Source organism: Myotis lucifugus, unplaced genomic scaffold, assembly GCF_000147115.1.
Source record: "Myotis lucifugus unplaced genomic scaffold, Myoluc2.0 scaffold_59, whole genome shotgun sequence".
Taxonomy (NCBI): Eukaryota; Metazoa; Chordata; class Mammalia; order Chiroptera; family Vespertilionidae; genus Myotis; species Myotis lucifugus.
This window is the reverse complement of record NW_005871107.1, coordinates 5,684,718-5,704,652: the sequence shown is the minus strand read 5'-3', so window position 1 is coordinate 5,704,652 and position 19,935 is coordinate 5,684,718. Positions and strand designations below refer to the sequence as shown.

The 19,935-nt window shown below is 37.3% G+C and overlaps 1 protein-coding gene across 1 annotated transcript in view; it reads left to right on the top strand.

The window, feature by feature from the left end:
* The window catches only part of COL12A1 (collagen type XII alpha 1 chain), a 111,660-nt gene that overhangs the window by 14,362 nt on the left and 77,363 nt on the right, over positions 1-19,935 (top strand). Inside the window, exons 6-13 of the mRNA XM_023754283.1 lie at positions 863-1,126; positions 1,303-1,467; positions 2,131-2,304; positions 4,561-4,851; positions 5,050-5,652; positions 6,707-6,979; positions 11,090-11,362; positions 13,171-13,443. Of these exons, the coding sequence (XP_023610051.1) occupies positions 863-1,126; positions 1,303-1,467; positions 2,131-2,304; positions 4,561-4,851; positions 5,050-5,652; positions 6,707-6,979; positions 11,090-11,362; positions 13,171-13,443 (2,316 nt within the window). The remainder of the gene's footprint in view (positions 1-862; positions 1,127-1,302; positions 1,468-2,130; positions 2,305-4,560; positions 4,852-5,049; positions 5,653-6,706; positions 6,980-11,089; positions 11,363-13,170; positions 13,444-19,935) is intronic.

Sequence of the window (19,935 nt, the reverse complement as noted above, 5' to 3'; positions counted from 1 at the left end):
GTGACTGCAAATTCAAAAACATCTTCAGAAAATTCACCCAGTGTTGCTTTGTGAATACAGATTTTCATGAAAACCAACCTGTTCCCTTGAACAGAGAGTTGTAAAAGCATTTCAGTAATTTAAAGATACCACATGCATTTTTGCTTTTGAATAAAAATTCTTCCCCGTCTTTGTTTAATAAAAGTAGATTTTAGTTATCAAATTCAAATACATTGATAATTAGGACAACAAGATATTACGGCTATCTTGCATCATATTTATGCTTGTTTTTACTCCTGTTAGAGTTTATGAACCCTCCAGACAAACCCACTGCAAACTTTAGACAATTATATTGTAAAATGCAGGAGAATGTTAAAAGATTTGCTCATTTCTTCAACTCACTGCATTTGCTTGAATGGTATAGCAATTGTTTTGTATTTATTTATTGCTAAACACCAAGGAGTAAAAACACTGCTTACATTTCTTTTTTTATATCTCCCAGATGTTTTGTATAATTTTTACTTGGAGAAAAGAGAAGTAAGGACATAGTCTATAAAAATAGATAGGTTTATAGCATAAATACTAGAGTCACATGCTTGTGGAGAGTAGGTAATCTATCTGTTTATCTGTTCTTGCATTTCTTATTTAGCAATTTAAGGAAATATAGTTCCATAAATGCATCTTTATGAAGGCACTGAAAATGCTTCTAATAACATTTTATATTCTCTTATGCATGTCAGTTGTGGGTGAAGACTAATGTGAATATGTCCTAATGAACAAAATGACTTGAGGAGCCAACATTTTTGCAAAGTTAGTTTGTATTTCCTTTATGATGGATAGATTTAATAACGCATCACTTAAAAATATCTCAAATGTATTTCAGAATGCTCTGTCAGTGCCTGGACTGATTTAGTGTTCCTTGTGGATGGCTCATGGAGTGTGGGAAGAAATAATTTCAAGTACATTTTAGACTTTATTGCTGCTCTCGTGTCTGCTTTTGACATTGGGGAAGAGAAGACAAGGGTTGGAGTCATTCAGTACAGCACTGATACCAGGACTGAATTTAACTTAAACCAGTACTACCAAAGGGATGAGCTTCTTGCTGCAATTAAAAAAATCCCATACAAAGGTGGCAACACAATGACAGGTATGTTTATGAATGTCGTTACTGTTGAAAATAAATGAAAGACCCGTTTGGGAAAAAAATGAAGCATTGCACAATTATCATGTGTTAAATAGTTTTTAAATCAATCACATAGTTTTTGACTTGGGCAAAATTGTATAGAGCAGGATGAGTAAATATAGCATTGCCTTTCGTTTCAGGGGATGCCATTGATTATCTCATTAAAAATACTTTCACGGAATCTGCTGGAGCAAGAGTTGGCTTTCCTAAAGTGGCAATCATTATTACGGACGGCAAATCCCAGGATGAAGTGGAAGTCCCAGCCAGAGAGCTCCGCGGCATCGGGGTGGAAGTTTTCTCTTTGGGTAGGCCAAGTTTGGTTATTTTCATTTTGGAGCTTTTCAATACCTAATGCTTAGGGAGATGAAGGCTTGACTCCTCGGGGAAGGATGCTGTAAAAATGTTATTGCATTTTATAATGTAGTATCAAGCCACATAATTTTTGAGTAAAAATTTGGCTTGTCTATTTCTCTCTCACCCAACTCCCTGACCATAGGCATCAGGTGAGGTGGTATTCACGCTCATTGCCAGCGCTCTACTTTTCAAGGAATGCCGAGCCAATGACCCTCATAAAGATCCTCCTTGTATGATCATTAAGTGTTTTTTATGTTTCCTGTATTATGTAATCCTTGAAGAATTTAGAGGGTTCCATCCAGCTCATTCAGGAGTCTGGAAGAAAAAAGTATTATCTTTGCAGATGGCAGGGACAAATGATGGCATGACTGGGATGAGGGCCCACTCTGCTTTGCTAAGCATTCGTTTTCTCATCTTTGGCCACTGGATGTGAAATTATAAAATGTCTTTGTCATTTGAACTGTTGCACATTCGTTACGAAGCAAAGCAATCCTGATTTATCACTGAATAAAGATTTAAAAATGCCTTCACTTGTGCAAGACTGAGAAGACACAGATCTTCCCCAATTCAGCACATTTCCCTTTTCACCATAGCCTTTTCATGTCGTTTTTAAGGCATTAAAGCTGCAGATGCAAAAGAACTCAAACAAATTGCCTCCACACCTTCATTAAACCACGTTTTCAACGTGGCCAACTTTGATGCAATTGTGGATATTCAGAACGAGATCATCTCCCAGGTGTGCTCAGGTGTTGATGAACAACTTGGTGAATTGATTAGTGGAGAAGAAGGTGAGTGGACTGCTGAGTGTTCTATGTGTTAGCCTTTTTCATTATTTGATAGCATTTATAGCTTTATAGTATCAAGGAGGAGACACATTTACTCAACCATATCTTCCAGTGATTCTCTAACTGTGTACTCCACTTGTATTGTTTTTTAGTTACTCAACTTGTTGATATCATTTGCACTGTATTTTTACCCTCAGTGGAACATTAAGTGATAAAATGTTTCTATCATTGTAAAGTTCTTAAAAATATTGTTAGCCCGGTTGGTGTGGCTACTAGTAAGTGGTTGAGCGTTGACCTCTGAACCAGGAGGTCACGGTTCGATTCCCAGTCAAGGCACATGCCCAGGTTGCAGGCTCAATCCCCAGTGTGGGGTGTGCAGAAGGAAGATGATCAATGATTCTCTCTCATCAGTGATGTTTCTATCTCTCCCTCTCCCTTCTTCTCTGAAATCAATAAAAATATAGTATAGATATTTTTAGACGTTTGATTTGCTCTTTTTCTTTAAGACCATTTTTTTTTTCATGTTGAGTGTATATAATTATGCTATTCAGGTACTTGCTTTAATTATCTCATACTCTGATTTAAACATTGACAGTCTGGGGAGACATTAATTTTAGCATTCTGCAACTTAAACTAATAGCAACACTGTTTCTATTAAATGGTGAAGGAAATGGGTTTTCCATCATCATACTCTGCATCATGTTTTCAAAGCTTTAAGAATATTTCAAAATCAGTCAATTTGATCCTTCCATATCTGGCAAATTTTCCCATTTTTATAAGCTATTGCTTCTGAATATATGGGAGAAAGAGAAGACATTTCATAACCATCCTTTTGGGCATTAAAAAGTCACAAGTTCCATGATTGTTCTCCTCTTTGCCTGAGAATTGACAAGTGATTAAAGATAAGTTCTAAATAGCTACATCTTCAATTACATAAACTCTTTAATCTCCAAACCCCAAGTATTTTGGCAGTGTTCATTGTCCCTAATTCTGTTTCAGAACTCCTTCTCATTACTTCATAGGTTCCGAATCCTTTTCTTTGCTTTAACTGCCTAATGTTTGACTTTTTTGGTTGATATTAGTACAAAATCCATCCTCCATCCCACTTTTCTCTAGTTAACCTCTCTACTCAATCTGTTAAGCATTCTAATTCCTCTTCATCTTCACTGGCATGCACGTACTAGGGGAAGGCCAAGCTTTTGCTCTGTCACTGTTTGAACCTCCCCTGTATGGGTGCAGGCCATGTCGCAGGTGTTGTTCATGGCCTTCTCGCTCTTGGTGGAATTTGCCTGAGATTTCTGTTCCCTGTACTATCTCTGAATCACTCAAAAGGTTTGGCCAGACTTCCAGCTGGCACATCCATTGCTTCCCTCCCACCATTTCTTATTTCTTTAGGCAACATTTAAATACTACATCTGATTGCCTTTTTGAGGAGATGATGAGTAAAATTTGTGTTTGTTTTACCATCTACTTCTTGCAGGCTGATGTAAAAATTAAAACTGTATCTTCTGGGAAACTGATTCCATTGACAAATGTAAAAACTTGGAGATTTTCTCTGAAATACCTTCAAGTACTTTATGTTTTCTGTTAAGTACACGACTATGTTCTCCATTGAGTAAGGAGAGAAATTCTTTAGATTTCAATATTTGTTTGTCAGTATGCATGTTGTAAACCATTGTTTCACCTCTCATTGGTGGCATTATGAACATCACTGAACTATTTTTCTTACCTTGAAATAAGTGGGAATAAAACTGTTTTTTTAAAAAAACCTGTCAATTTGGACTTGCTGAGTTTATCTTTCTTGCATACTATAAAGTATTTTTTAAAGATTATATTTTTATTCTTATAGTATAATTAAAAGGGAAAACCTTTCTGAAGACTTGAATTTAAGTCATTGATTCAACAAATATTTATCAAGTACCTACTCTGATACCTGAGAATAAAGGCAATAAGTAAAATACCAAAACCAAAATGGAAATCTTGATCCCAGAGAAGAATTAGGCATCAGATGTTCTATCATTAATTTCTTCCAAGGACTTTGTTTTTTCGCTGTGCTTCTCAGCTCCCTGATAAAAATCTGGCACTGAGTCTCTTTTGGTTTGCTGGGTACAGGCGGATGTGGAACAAGGTTGGGCAACTCTTCCTGATACATTCATGATTAATTTGAAGAAGAGGAATTAAAGGCCCAAACCTAAAGACCTTAATTAATAGGGTTGCATGCCACTATTTTTAATCACTGTTCTGCTTGTTACTTTTTAGTTATTGAACCTCCCTCAAATTTGGTTGCCACGGAAGTTTCATCAAAATACATGAAGCTAAGTTGGACTCCATCCCTAAGCCCAGTGACTGGCTATAAAGTCCTCCTTATACCAATGACCACTGGCAGCCGACAGCATGCTCTGAGTGTGGGGCCTCAGACGACCACACTCAGTGTTCGCGACCTCTCAGCAGACACAGAATACCAGATCAGTGTTTCAGCCATGAAGGGTCTGACATCTAGTGAACCTGTTTCAATAATGGAGAAGACTCAGCCAATGAAAGTTCAAGTGGGTGAGTCAACAGATGGATCACTGAGTTTGGAATATGTGAAGGTCCATTTGATAGTATGTCTTACTGATTCAGATTTAGTTTTAAACAAAATATTTGCAATAGTTTTCTTTGAAAGAAGCATGCTTACTAAGAAAACAAGATAGCTATATTTTAGTGATTAATTCATACTTCTTGAACCTTATTTCTTTCTTTTTACAGAATGCTCACGTGGTGTGGATATAAAAGCCGATATTGTGTTTTTGGTTGATGGCTCCTATAGCATCGGGATTGCCAACTTTGTTAAAGTTAGAGCCTTTTTGGAAGTTCTCATAAAAAGTTTTGAGATTTCACCAAATAGGGTACAGATAAGTCTTGTCCAGTACAGCCGGGATCCTCATACTGAGTTTACTTTGGAAAAATTCACCAAAGTTGAAGATATAATTGAAGCAATAAACACCTTCCCCTACAGAGGAGGATCTACAAACACTGGGAAAGCAATGACTTATGTCAGAGAGAAAATATTTGTGCCTAGCAAGGGTTCAAGAAGCAACGTACCCAAGGTCATGATTCTTATCACTGATGGCAAATCTTCAGATGCTTTCAGAGATCCTGCTATAAAACTAAGAAATTCAGACGTTGAAATCTTTGCAGTTGGTGTGAAAGATGCCGTCCGCTCAGAATTGGAAGCTATTGCCTCTCCTCCTGCTGAGACCCATGTGTTCACAGTGGAAGATTTTGATGCTTTTCAGAGGATATCTTTTGAACTCACACAGTCCATCTGCCTTAGAATTGAGCAAGAGTTGGCAGCTATAAAGAAAAAAGGTTGGTAGTCTTTATAGAATAATAGTTATCTCGTTGTGCACAAAGAATTTTTGGTTTTAAAATTGTGGATAATATGCTTCTTCAATTCTTTTTATAGACAGGAAAAAGTAACTTTCCTATGTTATTGAAAACTGTCAAAGTTAGTTTATTTAACTCTGAGATATGACTTTCTCCTAGACATTTTTGCTTTATAGAGTCATGAGATGTTTCTGATCCTAGTGTCTACTGTGTGGTGGATGCTGAGCTACATCCTTTGAATCAAGGGCAACTAGAACATAGTCCTGGATCTTTAATTTATTTTATGCATTCCCTTTCCTGGACCATTTTTGTGCACCATTCCTTACATCCAGACTTCCCTATCCTTCTTTTTTCTTCTTCATTTGTTCACATTCCCTTTTTTCAGCATTGTTACTCATCTCATCTCTTTCATTAAGCCTTTCTTAATTGTTCTAGTGCTATAACATTACTTTCAGTCATTTGACGTTCATACGTACTGCTTTGTTTTGTTGATAACCTCACACTCTCTTGTCTCTCCAATGTCTTTGTATGTCCCCCGAGGACAGGCTGTATGCCTTAAACAGTCTCTTTCTATGTTTTAGTTTAATAAATATTCTTTTGTTAGGAAAAATTTATTTATTATTACTTTGAAATAAACTGTTTACCACCAAAGGTTAATATATGATTGCCAGGGATGAATGGGAACATTTTGAAGGTTTGCTTAGGTCTGTTACTATTTAAAATCCCACTTGTGGGTAGGACCATCGCATTACTGCTTTGTCTTAAGTAGCTCAAGATTCAAATTCCATTTTAATTAGTCATTTAAACATTATAACTTAGTATTATGGATGGTCAAGACACATGATCAGGACCTCCTTGAAGGGCTGTGAGAGGTCTTCTCTCAGTGGTCACGTGTAGAATATTTATTAAGCCTCAGTGGCATTCTTCTCCCAAGTGACTATGAGCCATTTGGGAAACATGCAGTCATTAAGTCTATGTTTGTTTGCTTTATAGATTTAAAAATTGTAAACTATGTCCTCCTTTTTTTTTTTTTTAGCTTATGTGCCTCCAAAGGATCTTAGCTTTTCTGAGGTGACTTCTTACAGTTTTAAAACTAACTGGTCCCCTGCTGGAGAAAACGTTTTTTCCTACCACATCACCTATAAAGAAGCTACTGGGGATGACGAGGTCACGGTGGTGGAGCCAGCGACCAGCACCAGTGTCGTTCTCAACAACCTGAAGCCAGAGACCCTGTACTTGGTCAATGTGACTGCGGAGTATGAGGATGGCTTCAGCATTCCCTTGGCTGGAGAGGAGACCACCGAAGAAGGTGTGATGGGGTTTCTGCCACTGTTTTCCAAAATCTAGGAATTTATTGTAGAACAAAGTTAGCATTTGAAATAACCATCTGCTTTATAGTTCAGAACTGTGAATGCCTTTGTAAGATTTAGCATCTTTAAAATACAACTATACATAAACCCTTGTAAAAAGAGAAAAAAACTTTTAAGTAAAACTCCTGGATTTCTTTTGGTGCATTTGAGGGTAAGAGACATAGAGAACTGTTAATAATTATGCAATTAACTCTTGAAGTACTGTTTACCCAGCATTTTCTGTCCCACGTTTCAATAGTCTCATGTTCAAATACTTTTGAAACTGCCTTACTTTATGGATCTAATGATAAATATATATTACCAAATGTTTTCTATTTTATTTTATTTTATTTTTTTTACTCTGTTCATCAGATTTTTTATTCACTTGATTTTTAGATTCACTTGTTGATAGATATGTATTTGTTGTTCATAATTTTTATCTTTACCTTTTTCTTCTTCTTCCTCTTCTTAAAGAATACCTTTCAGCATTTCATATAATACTGGTTTGGTGGTGATGAACTCCTTTAGCTTTTTCTTATCAGTGAAGCTCTTTATCTGACCTTCAATTCTGAATGATAGCTTTGCTGGATAAAGTAATCTTGGTTGTAGGTTCTTGCTATTCATCACTTTGAATATTTCTTGCCACTCCCTTCTGGCCTGCATAGTTTCTGTTGAGAAATCAGCTGACAATCGTATGGGTACTCCCTTGTAGGTAACTGACTTTTTTTCTCTTGCTGATTTTAATATTCTCTCTTTGTCTTTTGCCCTTGGCATTTTAATTATGATGTGTCTTGGTGTGGTCCTCTTTGGATTCCTTTTGTTTGGGGTTCTCTGTGCTTCCTGGACTTGTAAGTCTATTTCTTTCACCAGGTAGGGGAAGTTTTCTGTCATTATTTCTTCAAATATGTTTTCAATATCTTGCTCTCTCTCTTCTGGCACCCCTATAATTCGGATGTTGGTACGCTTGAAGTTGTCCCAGAGGCTCCTTACACTATCTTCATATTTTTGGATTCTTTTTTCTTTTTGCTTTTCCGGTTGGGTATTTTTTGCTTCTTCATATTTCAAATCTTTGACTTGATTCTTGCGATCCTCTAGTCTGCTGTTGGAACTCTGTATAATATTCTTTGTTTCAGTCAGTGTATACTTAATTTCTAGTTGGTCCTTTTTCATAACCTTGAGGGTCTCACTAGATTTCTTGAGGGTCTCACTAAATTTATCGGCGGTTTCTAGAAATTCTTGAAAAACCTTAAAAGTGTGGTTTTGAACTCTATATCCAGTAGTTTGCTTTCCTCCATTTCTGTCATTTGTGTCTTGTTTCTTTGTCTCCGCATTTTTTTATGCTTCGCTGTGTCGATAGAGTGGCTTTGTGTGCTAGGTGTCCTATAGGGCCCAGTGGCTCAGCCTCCCCAATTACCTGAGGTGGACATTCTTGGTGCACCCCTTTGTGGGCTGTGTGCACAGTCTTGTTGTAGTTAAGCCTTGATTGTTGTTGGTATCACTGGAGGAATTGACCTCCAGGCCAATTGTCTGTGAGAATCAGCTGTGTCTACAGTGGGAGAACTTCTGTGCTAAAGACACCCTTCTGGGGCAAGACTTGCTTCAGTGGGGCTTTGGTGCTCACTGAGTCTACCCCCTGAGTGTGTCCCTTATGGATCTGAGGAGTTGTAATCTGGATGGTCCCACTCTGACCACTGGGTACACTGGCTCTTGGATCTCTAAAAAGGTGCTAATTTAGCCTCTGCCTGAGGCTACCCAGCAGGAGCTATGGAGAGATCTGCAGATTCCTCTTCCTTGTTTGGGTTTGGAGGTGCTCAGATGAGGCCCAGCTGTGAAGCAGTGCAAGCTGCTGTGGGGCCTTGAGCCTTCTTTTGGATGTTCTGGTTCTCTCTGACCCAGCTGCAGTTTGTTAGGTAATTATAGATCTCAAAGGGCCAGCCCATTCATATGCAAAAGCCTCTGCTGGCAGCTTGGGTGGGGTGGGGTCTCAGGGAATCAACAGGGCGGAGCAAACAGCTATGGCTGGTCCTCAGTCCTGCCCTAAGAGGCCCCCGGTCTCAGTGTCCCTCGGTAATTGCTGCAAGCACCTCTGAGAAAGCTGCCCTCGAGTTCTGCCCGCTGCCAGACAGTCCAGTTTCTCCTCGTATGAGTCTGGGTCCACAGAGACTCGACCGGAGGAACTGGAGTCAGGGCCGTCGGGAGCTTGAGACTCCCTCCCGATTGAAAAAGACACCAGCATCCTCAGTTGCCAGCCCTTTCCGCGCACACGCCTCCGTACCTCTGCACTTTACTTCCGCATCTCCTGAGTCTCAGTGTGCTTTTCTCTTTCCTTCTAGTTGTAGAATTTCCACTCAGCCAGCCTTCCTGTGGTTCCGGGTGATGTCTGTTTTGTCTTTAGTTGTAATTTTGAAGTGGTTGTGCAAGGCAGCAATTTCAGGTGTTTACCTATGCTGCCATCTTGGTTTCTCTTCAATGTTTTCTATTTTAATTGTGGTAAAATTTATATAACATAAGATTCACCATTTCAACCATTTTTAAGTGTATGTTCAGTGGCATTTATATTGTTGTGCTACCATCACCACATCCATCTCCAGAAATTTTTTATATTGCAACACTGAAACTCTATACCCATTAAACAATAAACCCCCATATCCCACTTTCCCTGCCTTTGGCAACCACTATTCTACTCTCTGTTTTTATGGATTTAAATACTTTGGATACCTCATATGAGTAGAATAATCATACAATATTAGTCCTTTTGTGACTGGCTTATATCACTTAGCATAATGTCCTCAAGGTTCATCCATGTTGTAGCATGTGTCAGAATATCTTTTCTTCTTTTGGCTGAATGATACTTCGTTGGATGTATAAATCACATTTTGTTTATCATTCACCCATGATAGATACTTGGGTTGTTTCCATGTTTTAGCTATTGTAAATAATGCTGCTAAGAACATGAATGTACAAATTTTACCAAATGCTTTAAGCATTGTTTGTTTAGATATATTCTCTTTGCTAGGTAGAGTTGAATACTTTCTGATACACTTCACTACATTTGACATTTTAAAGGTAGAGACTTAGAATCACACATCTATTAAGCTTCAGAGCCAGTATTCAAACCCATTAGTTTATCTGCCTAATTTGGGGGGAATAATTTAGTCTTTTTCCTTGTCATATCAGGGGTGCAAGTCTGCCAACAGCCATTTCTTTCTTTTCTTAAGGGATATAATTTCTTTCTCTTTTATGTGTTGGATTTTTATATAAACTTCTAATTGTATGAGAGGTGTATGAAGGCATGTTACTCTGTGGTTATACCCTAGTGGATTGGGAAGAGAAAAACTGTTAGTTCATTTCCTGAATGTGATGTCTGTGTGGACAATTTTCCCATTAAACAAATAGGTCATTTAAGCATGTTTACTAAACACAAAGTCAAATGACGTTCTCATTTGGGTTCAATCAAAAATTCATTTAAGACTGTGAGTCTATTCATGTTACCCACATTGCAACTTAACCTTGAGATTTAGATCTGACTAGCATTCACTAAGTATCTGTAATGTGTTTGGTCCAGCACATGTATGGTCTAATTATTCTCCAAGTCAAATGACTGTGCAGATAAAAAGTTAGTTGTGGGACTGACTGGATAAGACAATTCATTCAAGTGGGTAAATGTGGTAGACCTGGGTGTTAGGTATTATTTTCCTACTTTCCTAAGAAAATCTGGTAAGGGTGAAAGCCTTGGTTACTTATATTTGAAGAAACAAATTTTTATTTTTGAATTTTATGTCAATATTAATTTATTATTTAATAGAGTATGATTCTAAAGGTTTACTATTATATATATATACCTCTTTATTTGATTAAAAAGTTAATAGTACTTGGTCTGTTTCTTGACATTGTATTTGTTTGCTGTTTCAGAATCTAGTTAATGTCTGGCTAAATGAATGAAGTAACCAGGATGTTTGGCAAAAAAAAAACTGCTCATGGCTTTGTTTAGAGCACTGCTATGATTTAGTGATCAAAAGCTAGTTTTGTATTTTTCATATAAAAAGGAAACTTTATTTTTAAAATTTCAGTAAAAGGAGCACCTCGAAACCTACAAGTGACAGATGAGACTACAGATAGCTTTAAAATTACCTGGACTCAAGCTCCAGGGAGAGTGTTAAGGTACCGAATTATATATAGACCAACTGCTGGTGGAGAAAGCAAAGAAGTTACCACTCCAGCCAATCAAAGGAGAAGAACCTTGGAGAACCTGACTCCAGACACAAAATATGAAGTCTCTGTAATTCCTGAATATGTCTCAGGACCTGGCTCTCCATTGACTGGAAATGCAGCCACGGAAGAAGGTAAAGGAAATATGCTGACCACGTAGTAACAACTCAACTCTTAGTCTGCAGGAAAGACTTTGGACAACTGTCCAGATGCTACAAGCCCTGAGACAGTTGGTCTCAATTATCCGAGTGTTTTGGACTATAGTCCTTTTAGACTTGAGTTACTCACATTTTTTACTTTCTCATGATAGCATTTATTTGGTGCAATAGAACTTGAATGCTGTGATATGGTCTAAATATTATTTTTAAAATATTATTAAATATTTTAATAGAAATTTAAGGATTACTAGCAATTAAAAAATCAAACTGCTATGCACTGTTGAAACAGATTATATATTACTTCTTCAGAAAGATTTTAGAATATTGACCTATTTTTACTTAAATGGTGTGATTTGGCTCCCAGGATAGATTGTGGCCAATGATTAATATTTAATGTTATTCATTGAGAAAAAAATAAGGCATTCATAATTTTCATTTTATTCCTTATTTTTGAAGTTTTAAAAACATAACAATAATAACAACACCATATTAGCAATGATGAAAAGTTATTGAGCACCTGTGTGTGTCAGGTTCTGTTTAAAGGGCTTTTTACGTATTATTTCATTGAACCCTGCATAGAGTCAATGAAGTTGCTATTTTTATTATTCTAGTTTTATAAGGAAATCAAGGCTAAAGACTCATGTTGCTAAGAAGCCGTATGTCTGAGTTTGTGCACTTTGTTGTCCCAGTGCAGACATTCATAAGGAATATCCGTTCTAGCTTGGCCTGCATCACTATTTCCCTCCCTGAGTAATGTAGCTAATTAGCTTTTTCTGCACCAGCCTTGGCCTGTCCACTTGCTTACTTCCTCCTCTCTTCCCTTTGGGAAGTCACTGTTTCCCTTTGTCTCTTTTCTCCTGGGGATCTAGGGCTCTCTGTGCTGGGTACCCAGTGACTTCATCTGGCTGTTTTCTGGAGTAAAAGTGGCTGGCTGTTGTGTGCCCAGTGGAATGTCACAGAGTTGGGTGCCTTGAGACCCTTCAGAGGCCATACGGCCACTCTACCAGGAAAGTCATGAAATGTCAAGCACAACTGCACAGGGATGGACAGCCCCTGAGTTTTACCCCAGGCTAGGCCTTTCTTAGGCTTGTTTCCTCTCTTACATATTTTCTAGGGACAGCAGTATTTTACATTTATCATTTTTATCACATTAGTGTATTTTCTGGCCATTACATTTAGACCAGCGGTTCTCAACCTGTGTGTCGCGACCCCTTTGGCGGTCGAACGACCCTTTCACAGGGGTCGCCTAAGACCATCCTGCATATCAGATATTTACATTACGATTCATAACAGTAGCAACATTATAGTTACGAAGTAGCAACGAAAATAATTTTATGGTTGGGTCACAACATGAGGAACTGTATTTAAAGGGCCAGAAGGTTAAGAACCACTGATTTAGACATTCACAGCATCATGCCAATAAACCCTTTTTATTGCAAACATCTTAGAGGAGTTAAAATCCACATTGTGATACTAATCAACATACTGTATGGTGTTTTGTTCCACTTTTAGAGAAAACCTTGTAGTTTTTTACATGACAGATTCTAACATGAAAGATTTTTAACCAATCCTGTAAGCACAGAAGAGGAATTGCATAACTTTTGCTTTGTTTTCTCTAATATACTATGGGGCCCAATTTAGAAGTGCTTGAACTCTATTGGGTAGTCAACAGTCAGGATATAAATTTAATTTCATATGCACATATGCATATACAGCAGCAAAGCGTTTTTCAAGTCATTTTATTACATAATGAGTTTTTATGTTTTTTTCTTTTTTTAATGAAGTTAGAGGGAACCCAAGAGACTTAAGAGTTTCTGACCCTACCACATCATCTATGAAATTGTCTTGGAGTGCGGCACCAGGAAAAGTGAAACAGTATCTGGTCACATACACCCCAGTGGCAGGAGGTGAAACTCAAGAGGTCACTGTGAGGGGCGACACAACCAACGCTGTTCTGAGAGGATTAAACGAAGGGACAAAATACACCTTATCCGTGACGGCCTTGTATGCCTCTGGGGCCGGCGATGCCCTTTTTGGAGAAGGAACAACACTTGAAGGTAATTGCTGTCATAGTTTATAGAGACACCACCCCCCTCAGCTTGTTTGCCATTGCATTTAGGAAGCTGAGAACATTTTCAGTGAATGAAATTTAGAAATGTGCAATCCTTTCTCTTAAAAGACATTTGTATTGAAAAATAAGCAATCATAAAAATTCCTCGTATTCAGAGATATAGAATATACGCAACTGAAAAATTTTACTTGATTAGAAAGAAGTGTATTGGGGAGCTGGGTGCATACTAAGGCCCTAACGATGTGTTGCAATGCCATGGGTTGGTTAAATGGAGAATAGGTGTGTGACTCTCGGAGTGGGAAGGCAGCTTGGGAAACATCGTGGGTGAAGAGGGTTTGGATAGAGCCCATGGTCACACAGCTGCTTCTATCTCCCAGGAGCAGATAGGAGCCCTTTCTGACTCCCAGTCTCTTTTCATTCAGTAGGTAGGAAAGCATTCATAATAGCTTGAGAAATCTGAAAATCCAAGTTTCTCTTAGTTTATTTTTCAACTGACCTCCAAATTTCAGTTGTACATTAGAAGTTCAAAGTTAATGCAGTACTGAGAAAGAACAACACTGGAGCTGTTTCTCTAGAGTAAATTGTCAGAAAGTTTCATATCTTTTAGGACCTTTGAAATATAATGGACGCTTAGAATTAACCCACCACAACTACGAAGGCAAGTCATGTAAGAGAGAGAAAATATACTTTTAACTTAACCACATGAGAATGGAATATAATGTTAAAAAGAAATGTCAGTGGATGGTTACAGTGATGAGTCAGTACCATAGTTGGGGGCCTAAATGGAAAACCAGGCATAGCTTTCTTTCTTGTTATTACGTTCTTTTAGATAACTTATTTAAAATGGTCATAGAAAGAAAACAAATCTGAAGTGTCTTTTGTGATGTGAAATCACAGTGATAATTGGTTGCAAAATATCCATTAAATTTGATGGATACAGAGGTTTGGAGGGTTATAGATGTTTTAATTAGCAGGGACAGGCTTACAGTAGGTAGTTAAGCTTCAAGACTTAGTCAAAAATTAAAAACAAATAAAAACAAAAATATTTGAATTAAAATTGTCTCTGGAATAGTGATCAAGAATTCAATTCCAATAGTCTATAATATTTTTAGAAGAGAATTAAAAAAGATAAAATCCCTGTTGTAAAATACTGATTACCAGAAGAGTCCTGGTTTGGCTACTTAGCCATGTAACCTTTAAATAATTCCTTAATCCCGCTGAGCCTCAGTTTACCCATCTGTAAAGAAGGAATGATCATTGTTACCCCTTTCTACCAGACCTGTGGAGATCAAATGGGAGAATGTAAGTGAAACTCTTTGGGAACTGTAAAATACTATATGTCTATAAGTGTATCAGTAAGAAATAATTAGTAATTAGAACTGATTACTAATACTTTCATAAGTATTTCAGAGACATGGATTGGCTACACTAAAGTTTTGAAAACAATAAGAGCTAGAAATAGAAATTGCCTTCATTACAGAGACATAATCCAAACAATAAAAGCATGTGATCTTTATAGCTGGAGCAACGTCCAGAATTCCTGAGAAGTATGTCCTTTCCTTTTGACCTTTTGAAGTTCTCTTTCTCATGTGCTTTCCAGAGGTTTTCAAACAGATTGTTCATAGGATTTTTTTTAAAGATAAACTTTCAAGCTTTTATTTTTTACAAAACAGTCGTAGATTATTTGCATTTGGGAAAATTTCTCCCATATAAGGAATATCTTGGAAATAGTTTAATAGCTTTTTACTTTTGCTTGTAACTTAATCTTCTGATATTCTTCTGCATGTTCTTACTTCAAAAATATATTCATATTTAACACAAATCTTCTCGATTCTAAAAAATTATGGTATTTTTGCAAAGAATAATATATAAGTAAACTTTTGAAAAAACAAAATACAAATTTTAATTTAACTAGCAAACACATTCTGTTGGGCTGTGATTTTTCTAGGTTAGGTGTATGGTTAAATTGCTTATAATTTTATAGCTTTGCACAAGTCGTGTAGAAAATCTACCAACTTGTATGCGTGTATGAGTGTATACTCCAGGACATAGTTGATCAAAAATTATCTCCAAGGGAGATACATGGGTAGTAAAATAAATTTAAAAAATTATTCCTTTTCATTTCCTGAGAAGGAGGCGAGCTAGATGATTTGTAAGTTTTCTTTAAAAATATAGTTAATTCATATCTAAATTGCCAAAATAAATTTTTTTCCCATTTATACCAAACTTTACCATGGTGAAGGATTATATTAAATGCTGCCAGCCTGATTTTATTAACATATTTATCCCATTGCATTATGTGTGGTAAACTTGACAAATATGTGAAAGCATAGTTGTGACTAAATTAAAATAATAGAAGATTTTTGCCCCTGGTTATTCCATTTCATTTTATTGTATTAACTCAGCCAAATCCACATACCATATACAGGAATAGGATATGATGGTAAATGCAGGGGATGGAAAGCCAGAAACAAAGCCAGGCAAGTGCTTTTGAGGGCTGCTGTTTTTCTAATCTGTTTTTCTCTTGGGAGAGGAGGTGGTAAGAGCCTACCAGGCAGGAATGTTTCTTTCATCCAGAGGCATGGATCAGCAGGCAAGAGCATTCTGTAGGTTGAAAATTTTATAGATTGCCTGAAGTGCATTCTATTTAATTCAGAAAGAATTAAAACAATATTTGGTGTGGTCTACAACCATCCCTAACTTGAAAATGTTCCCTAGTGCTTTCTTGAAATGCAGCCAATGATCAGAAAATTCCCCTGTCCCTGGAAGAGAGATTTATTAGCATTGGCATTGGGGAAGTTCATGGCTGGCTCTAGTACTGCATGAAATAGAATCACAAAGGCAGAGTTTATTACTATTTCAGATCCCAACTTCAGAGGAATCTGAGCACAAACCAGTAGGTTTGATTTACATTATTCCCCGCCCCCTCCGGTTGTTGTTAAAGTAGATTTAATGTGCTTACTAAAACACTGTTGTAGATGTAAATGCACTTTAAGTTTGGTCGAAGTTTTGCTTGTCACTGCTAGTGGTTAGAGAGAGGAAAACCGGTTCTTATAAACCTCGAAATGAATAACTCAGAGTTTTACCACAAATGAATGAAAATTTCAGTTTGGGAATAATACGGTTCTTTTTATTTTTGAGTGCTGTTTTCTGGCAATGGAAAAGATGACTTTTCAGAATTTCCTTTGTTTCAGTTGCTATAGCAACCCGCCAGGGTCCTAGACATGAATGGCTTCCTGTACATCACACAAGCTAACGCAGCTGACATTTTGGTACAATGAGGTTTTTAACACATCAAGGAATTCCTCTGCATGGTGTTGAGTAACATGGGCCCTCTCAAAGATGGACTGAACAAGGCCTCTATGTTTCCCTAAATTTACTGCTGTCTCATAACTTGAAAAAATCATACATTCTGGGTATGACTACTCTGACGTTTCCAGGGAACTAGCACAATCACCAAACAGTAATTCACATTTCCTTTTCTGCAAATTAATGGCTCATCAAAGAAGAATCTAAATCAAACTGGAGAGGTAACAATTGTGGAAGAAATGCCACAGGCTTTGAGGCTGAAGAATGATTTAATCGTTAAGAGGTTTTTAAGAACTATGCATTGCTTACAGTAATTAAGTTCACTTATCAATAGTGAACTTTGTCCTTTTCAAAGGTGGCTCTAATTCATTGGTTGTAAATCAAGTGTGTTTCCACATGAACATTATCCAGAAGCAGGTCTTCTGTATTCTGCTGTGGAAAGTTGGATGACTTTTGAGTTGAGCTCTAATGGAAAAGACAAATTGATTTAGAAGAGGGTTTACATTACATTTTCAATTTAACTTCTATTTTTGAAAGTGGTATGTGAAACTCAATGAAAGCTGGCTGGAACAATCTATAAGATGAAATATAGTTTCATTTCATTATGATTAATTTTTCAGTTATCATCATTGGCTAATTTGTATTATAATTATATTTGAATTGGATGATGATTTGCTTTTCAGAAAGCAAATGGAAAAGGGCTGAGGATATGTAGGAAAGTTACTTAAATGAGGCATTAGTTCTTTGGCCTTGTATATGGAAAAAAGTAGAAATCAACCCCTGTAGATGTTCAGATCATGAGAAATGCACCTGTCTGAATTACTTCCCACAGAAGCAGCACAGAGATGTATGCAAGCAGGCATGAGAAAAGTGCCCTTTGAACTTATGTTAATACACTTTATAATCAAGGTGGAAATGCTGAGTATCAACATTTCAAAAATGATGAGTTTTGTAGTATATTTAAATTTATGATAGAAAAGCATTGTTATTCCTTATTCCTATACTATGCTGGGGAGAATAGGGTAGAGGAGAAAACTATTGAGAAAAAATCAAAGGAATAAAGATGAAGGCATACCCTCAGTGTAGAAGATGACTTCTTTGATACGATTGCCAGAAATTCTATTACTAGAGGTAAAAGTAATATACAAAGCACAGGCATGTGGTACAGAACTATGAGCTTAAATATTATTGAAAACAGTATCACTTCCGTAAAAAGCCTGAATAGACAAAAACACGTTTGTAGGTCTTGGGCAGAGGGAAAGGAGGAACTCAAAGAGGAAGGGAGCCTTTGCTAGAGCAGAATTGGACCCAGGTTTGGGGAAAAGTAGTGACAAAGTGGTAAACAGTCTAGCAGAGCTGGTTTCTGTTGACTGCCACCATTGCTCTGCCTTCCCCTTTGAGGGACAGTAATCTTCCCTGGAGAGAGGCTGCAGACTGGTTTCATGATGTTTTTCCTTTCTTATTCCTCTCCCTTCCCAGGTACTCTAAAAAGAAACTGTCTCCAAAACCCACTCTAATGAAACCAAGACAAATAATCTCTTTCTGCAGTCATTGATGTCTGACGTTTCTTAGACTGGGGACAAGCCTACAATTTAATATTTTAAACCAAACCAAATGCTTTGCTGGTAACACTCGGATTGAACCTCATTTACAGGAAAATGTGATCAACTCTTGAATGAGGAGCATACAGGGTAGGGCAAAAGTGGGTTTACAGGTGTTTGTGTGGAAAATAATCCAATAAATAATAATCCAAGAATAAACTTGTTTCACATACTCAACTGTAAACCTACTTTTGCCCCACCCTGTGTATTGAGAGCCATCTCCTTTTGAGACAGAATAAGGGGAAGAGAGAGTGGCGAGCATCCCATGTGTGTTTGGGATGGAGAGGATGTGATGAGAAGCTTCAATCTACTTAATTTTCGGAGGGTCAGCGTTTAGCCTGTTCCACTACCTAAAGGTGATTTGTTGTGCATGGTCATGGACCCGCATGATATAGGAACCATCAAGCAGTCTGGCACAGCATCCCTGCACAGCTTCTGCACAGCATCACTGTGTCCAACAGTTTTGAGCCATTTTTGCTTTCACCAGGCATCTTTATTTGGAAGGAGCCTCATTTCAGAGTTGAAAGCAAGTATCAGGGTTCCTTCCCACACTGATCAAGCACACCTTCCAAATAAATGTCTCTCTAGACCTCAAAAGAGGGGTAGCAGAAAGAGGAGAAAAGAATGAAAGAAGAAAAGAATAAAGAGTTGTAGAGGAGCTAGAATCACAGAGGAGATTTAGGAAACATCAGTGCTTAGGCATCTCTCCAGATATTCCAATTAGTTGATTTGGGCCTGGCCTAGTCTTTGGCTCTCTAGGCGATTCTATGTATCTGATTAGGTCCAGTCCAGTTATTTTGCTCCTGAGGACCCCAGGGTCCCAGGAGGTGACCCAGCCTGCTGGTGGTCTGGTCAGCTGATTTCATATCTAGTTTTAAGACCAGCGTTGCCACTCGGCAGCCTGCCAATGAAATCATAGGGTACAAAGTGATTGCTTCATTTTTTTTGAAATCTAATATTTGGCCAAGCCAAGATTCCATTTTTAAAAACTTCAAGGGTTATAGGCCAGATGAAGTTTACTGTCATGAGTATATCATATTCTCAAAATTCTTGGGTGTCATGCAGCAGCTGGAATACCCAACCCTTCTACTTCCTTTTTTAGAAAAAGTTTATCAATGTGTTTGACAATAGTATAAACTTAATATTTAGCAGTATTCTGATCAAGCTGTCTGACATATAAGAAGCCCATTGAAATGGCTTATCTTTTCAATCTTGGCTACTGGATTGTGTTGTCTTTCTTCTTCCCATATTTCTTCGTCATTAACATGGAATGCTGCAATGCCGGTGCCTGCAAATAATGCCTTTATGTGACACTTGCAGAAACTATAATTTTTTGAGGATTTTTTTCTGTAATTGAGAAAAAGCATTCACTTGAATTAGTGTTGATAGCCATTATTTAGAACTCAGGAATATCTTTTAGTTAATATTTTATTTATATCTTAAAAGGTGTTTTTACAGATTATTTTCAAGACATTGATAAACCTTGCAAATGTTTTTATTGCCATTTTACAGGTCTTGAGAGTGTTAAAATAGTTGATTAAAATCCATGGGAATACATGGCTAGTGAT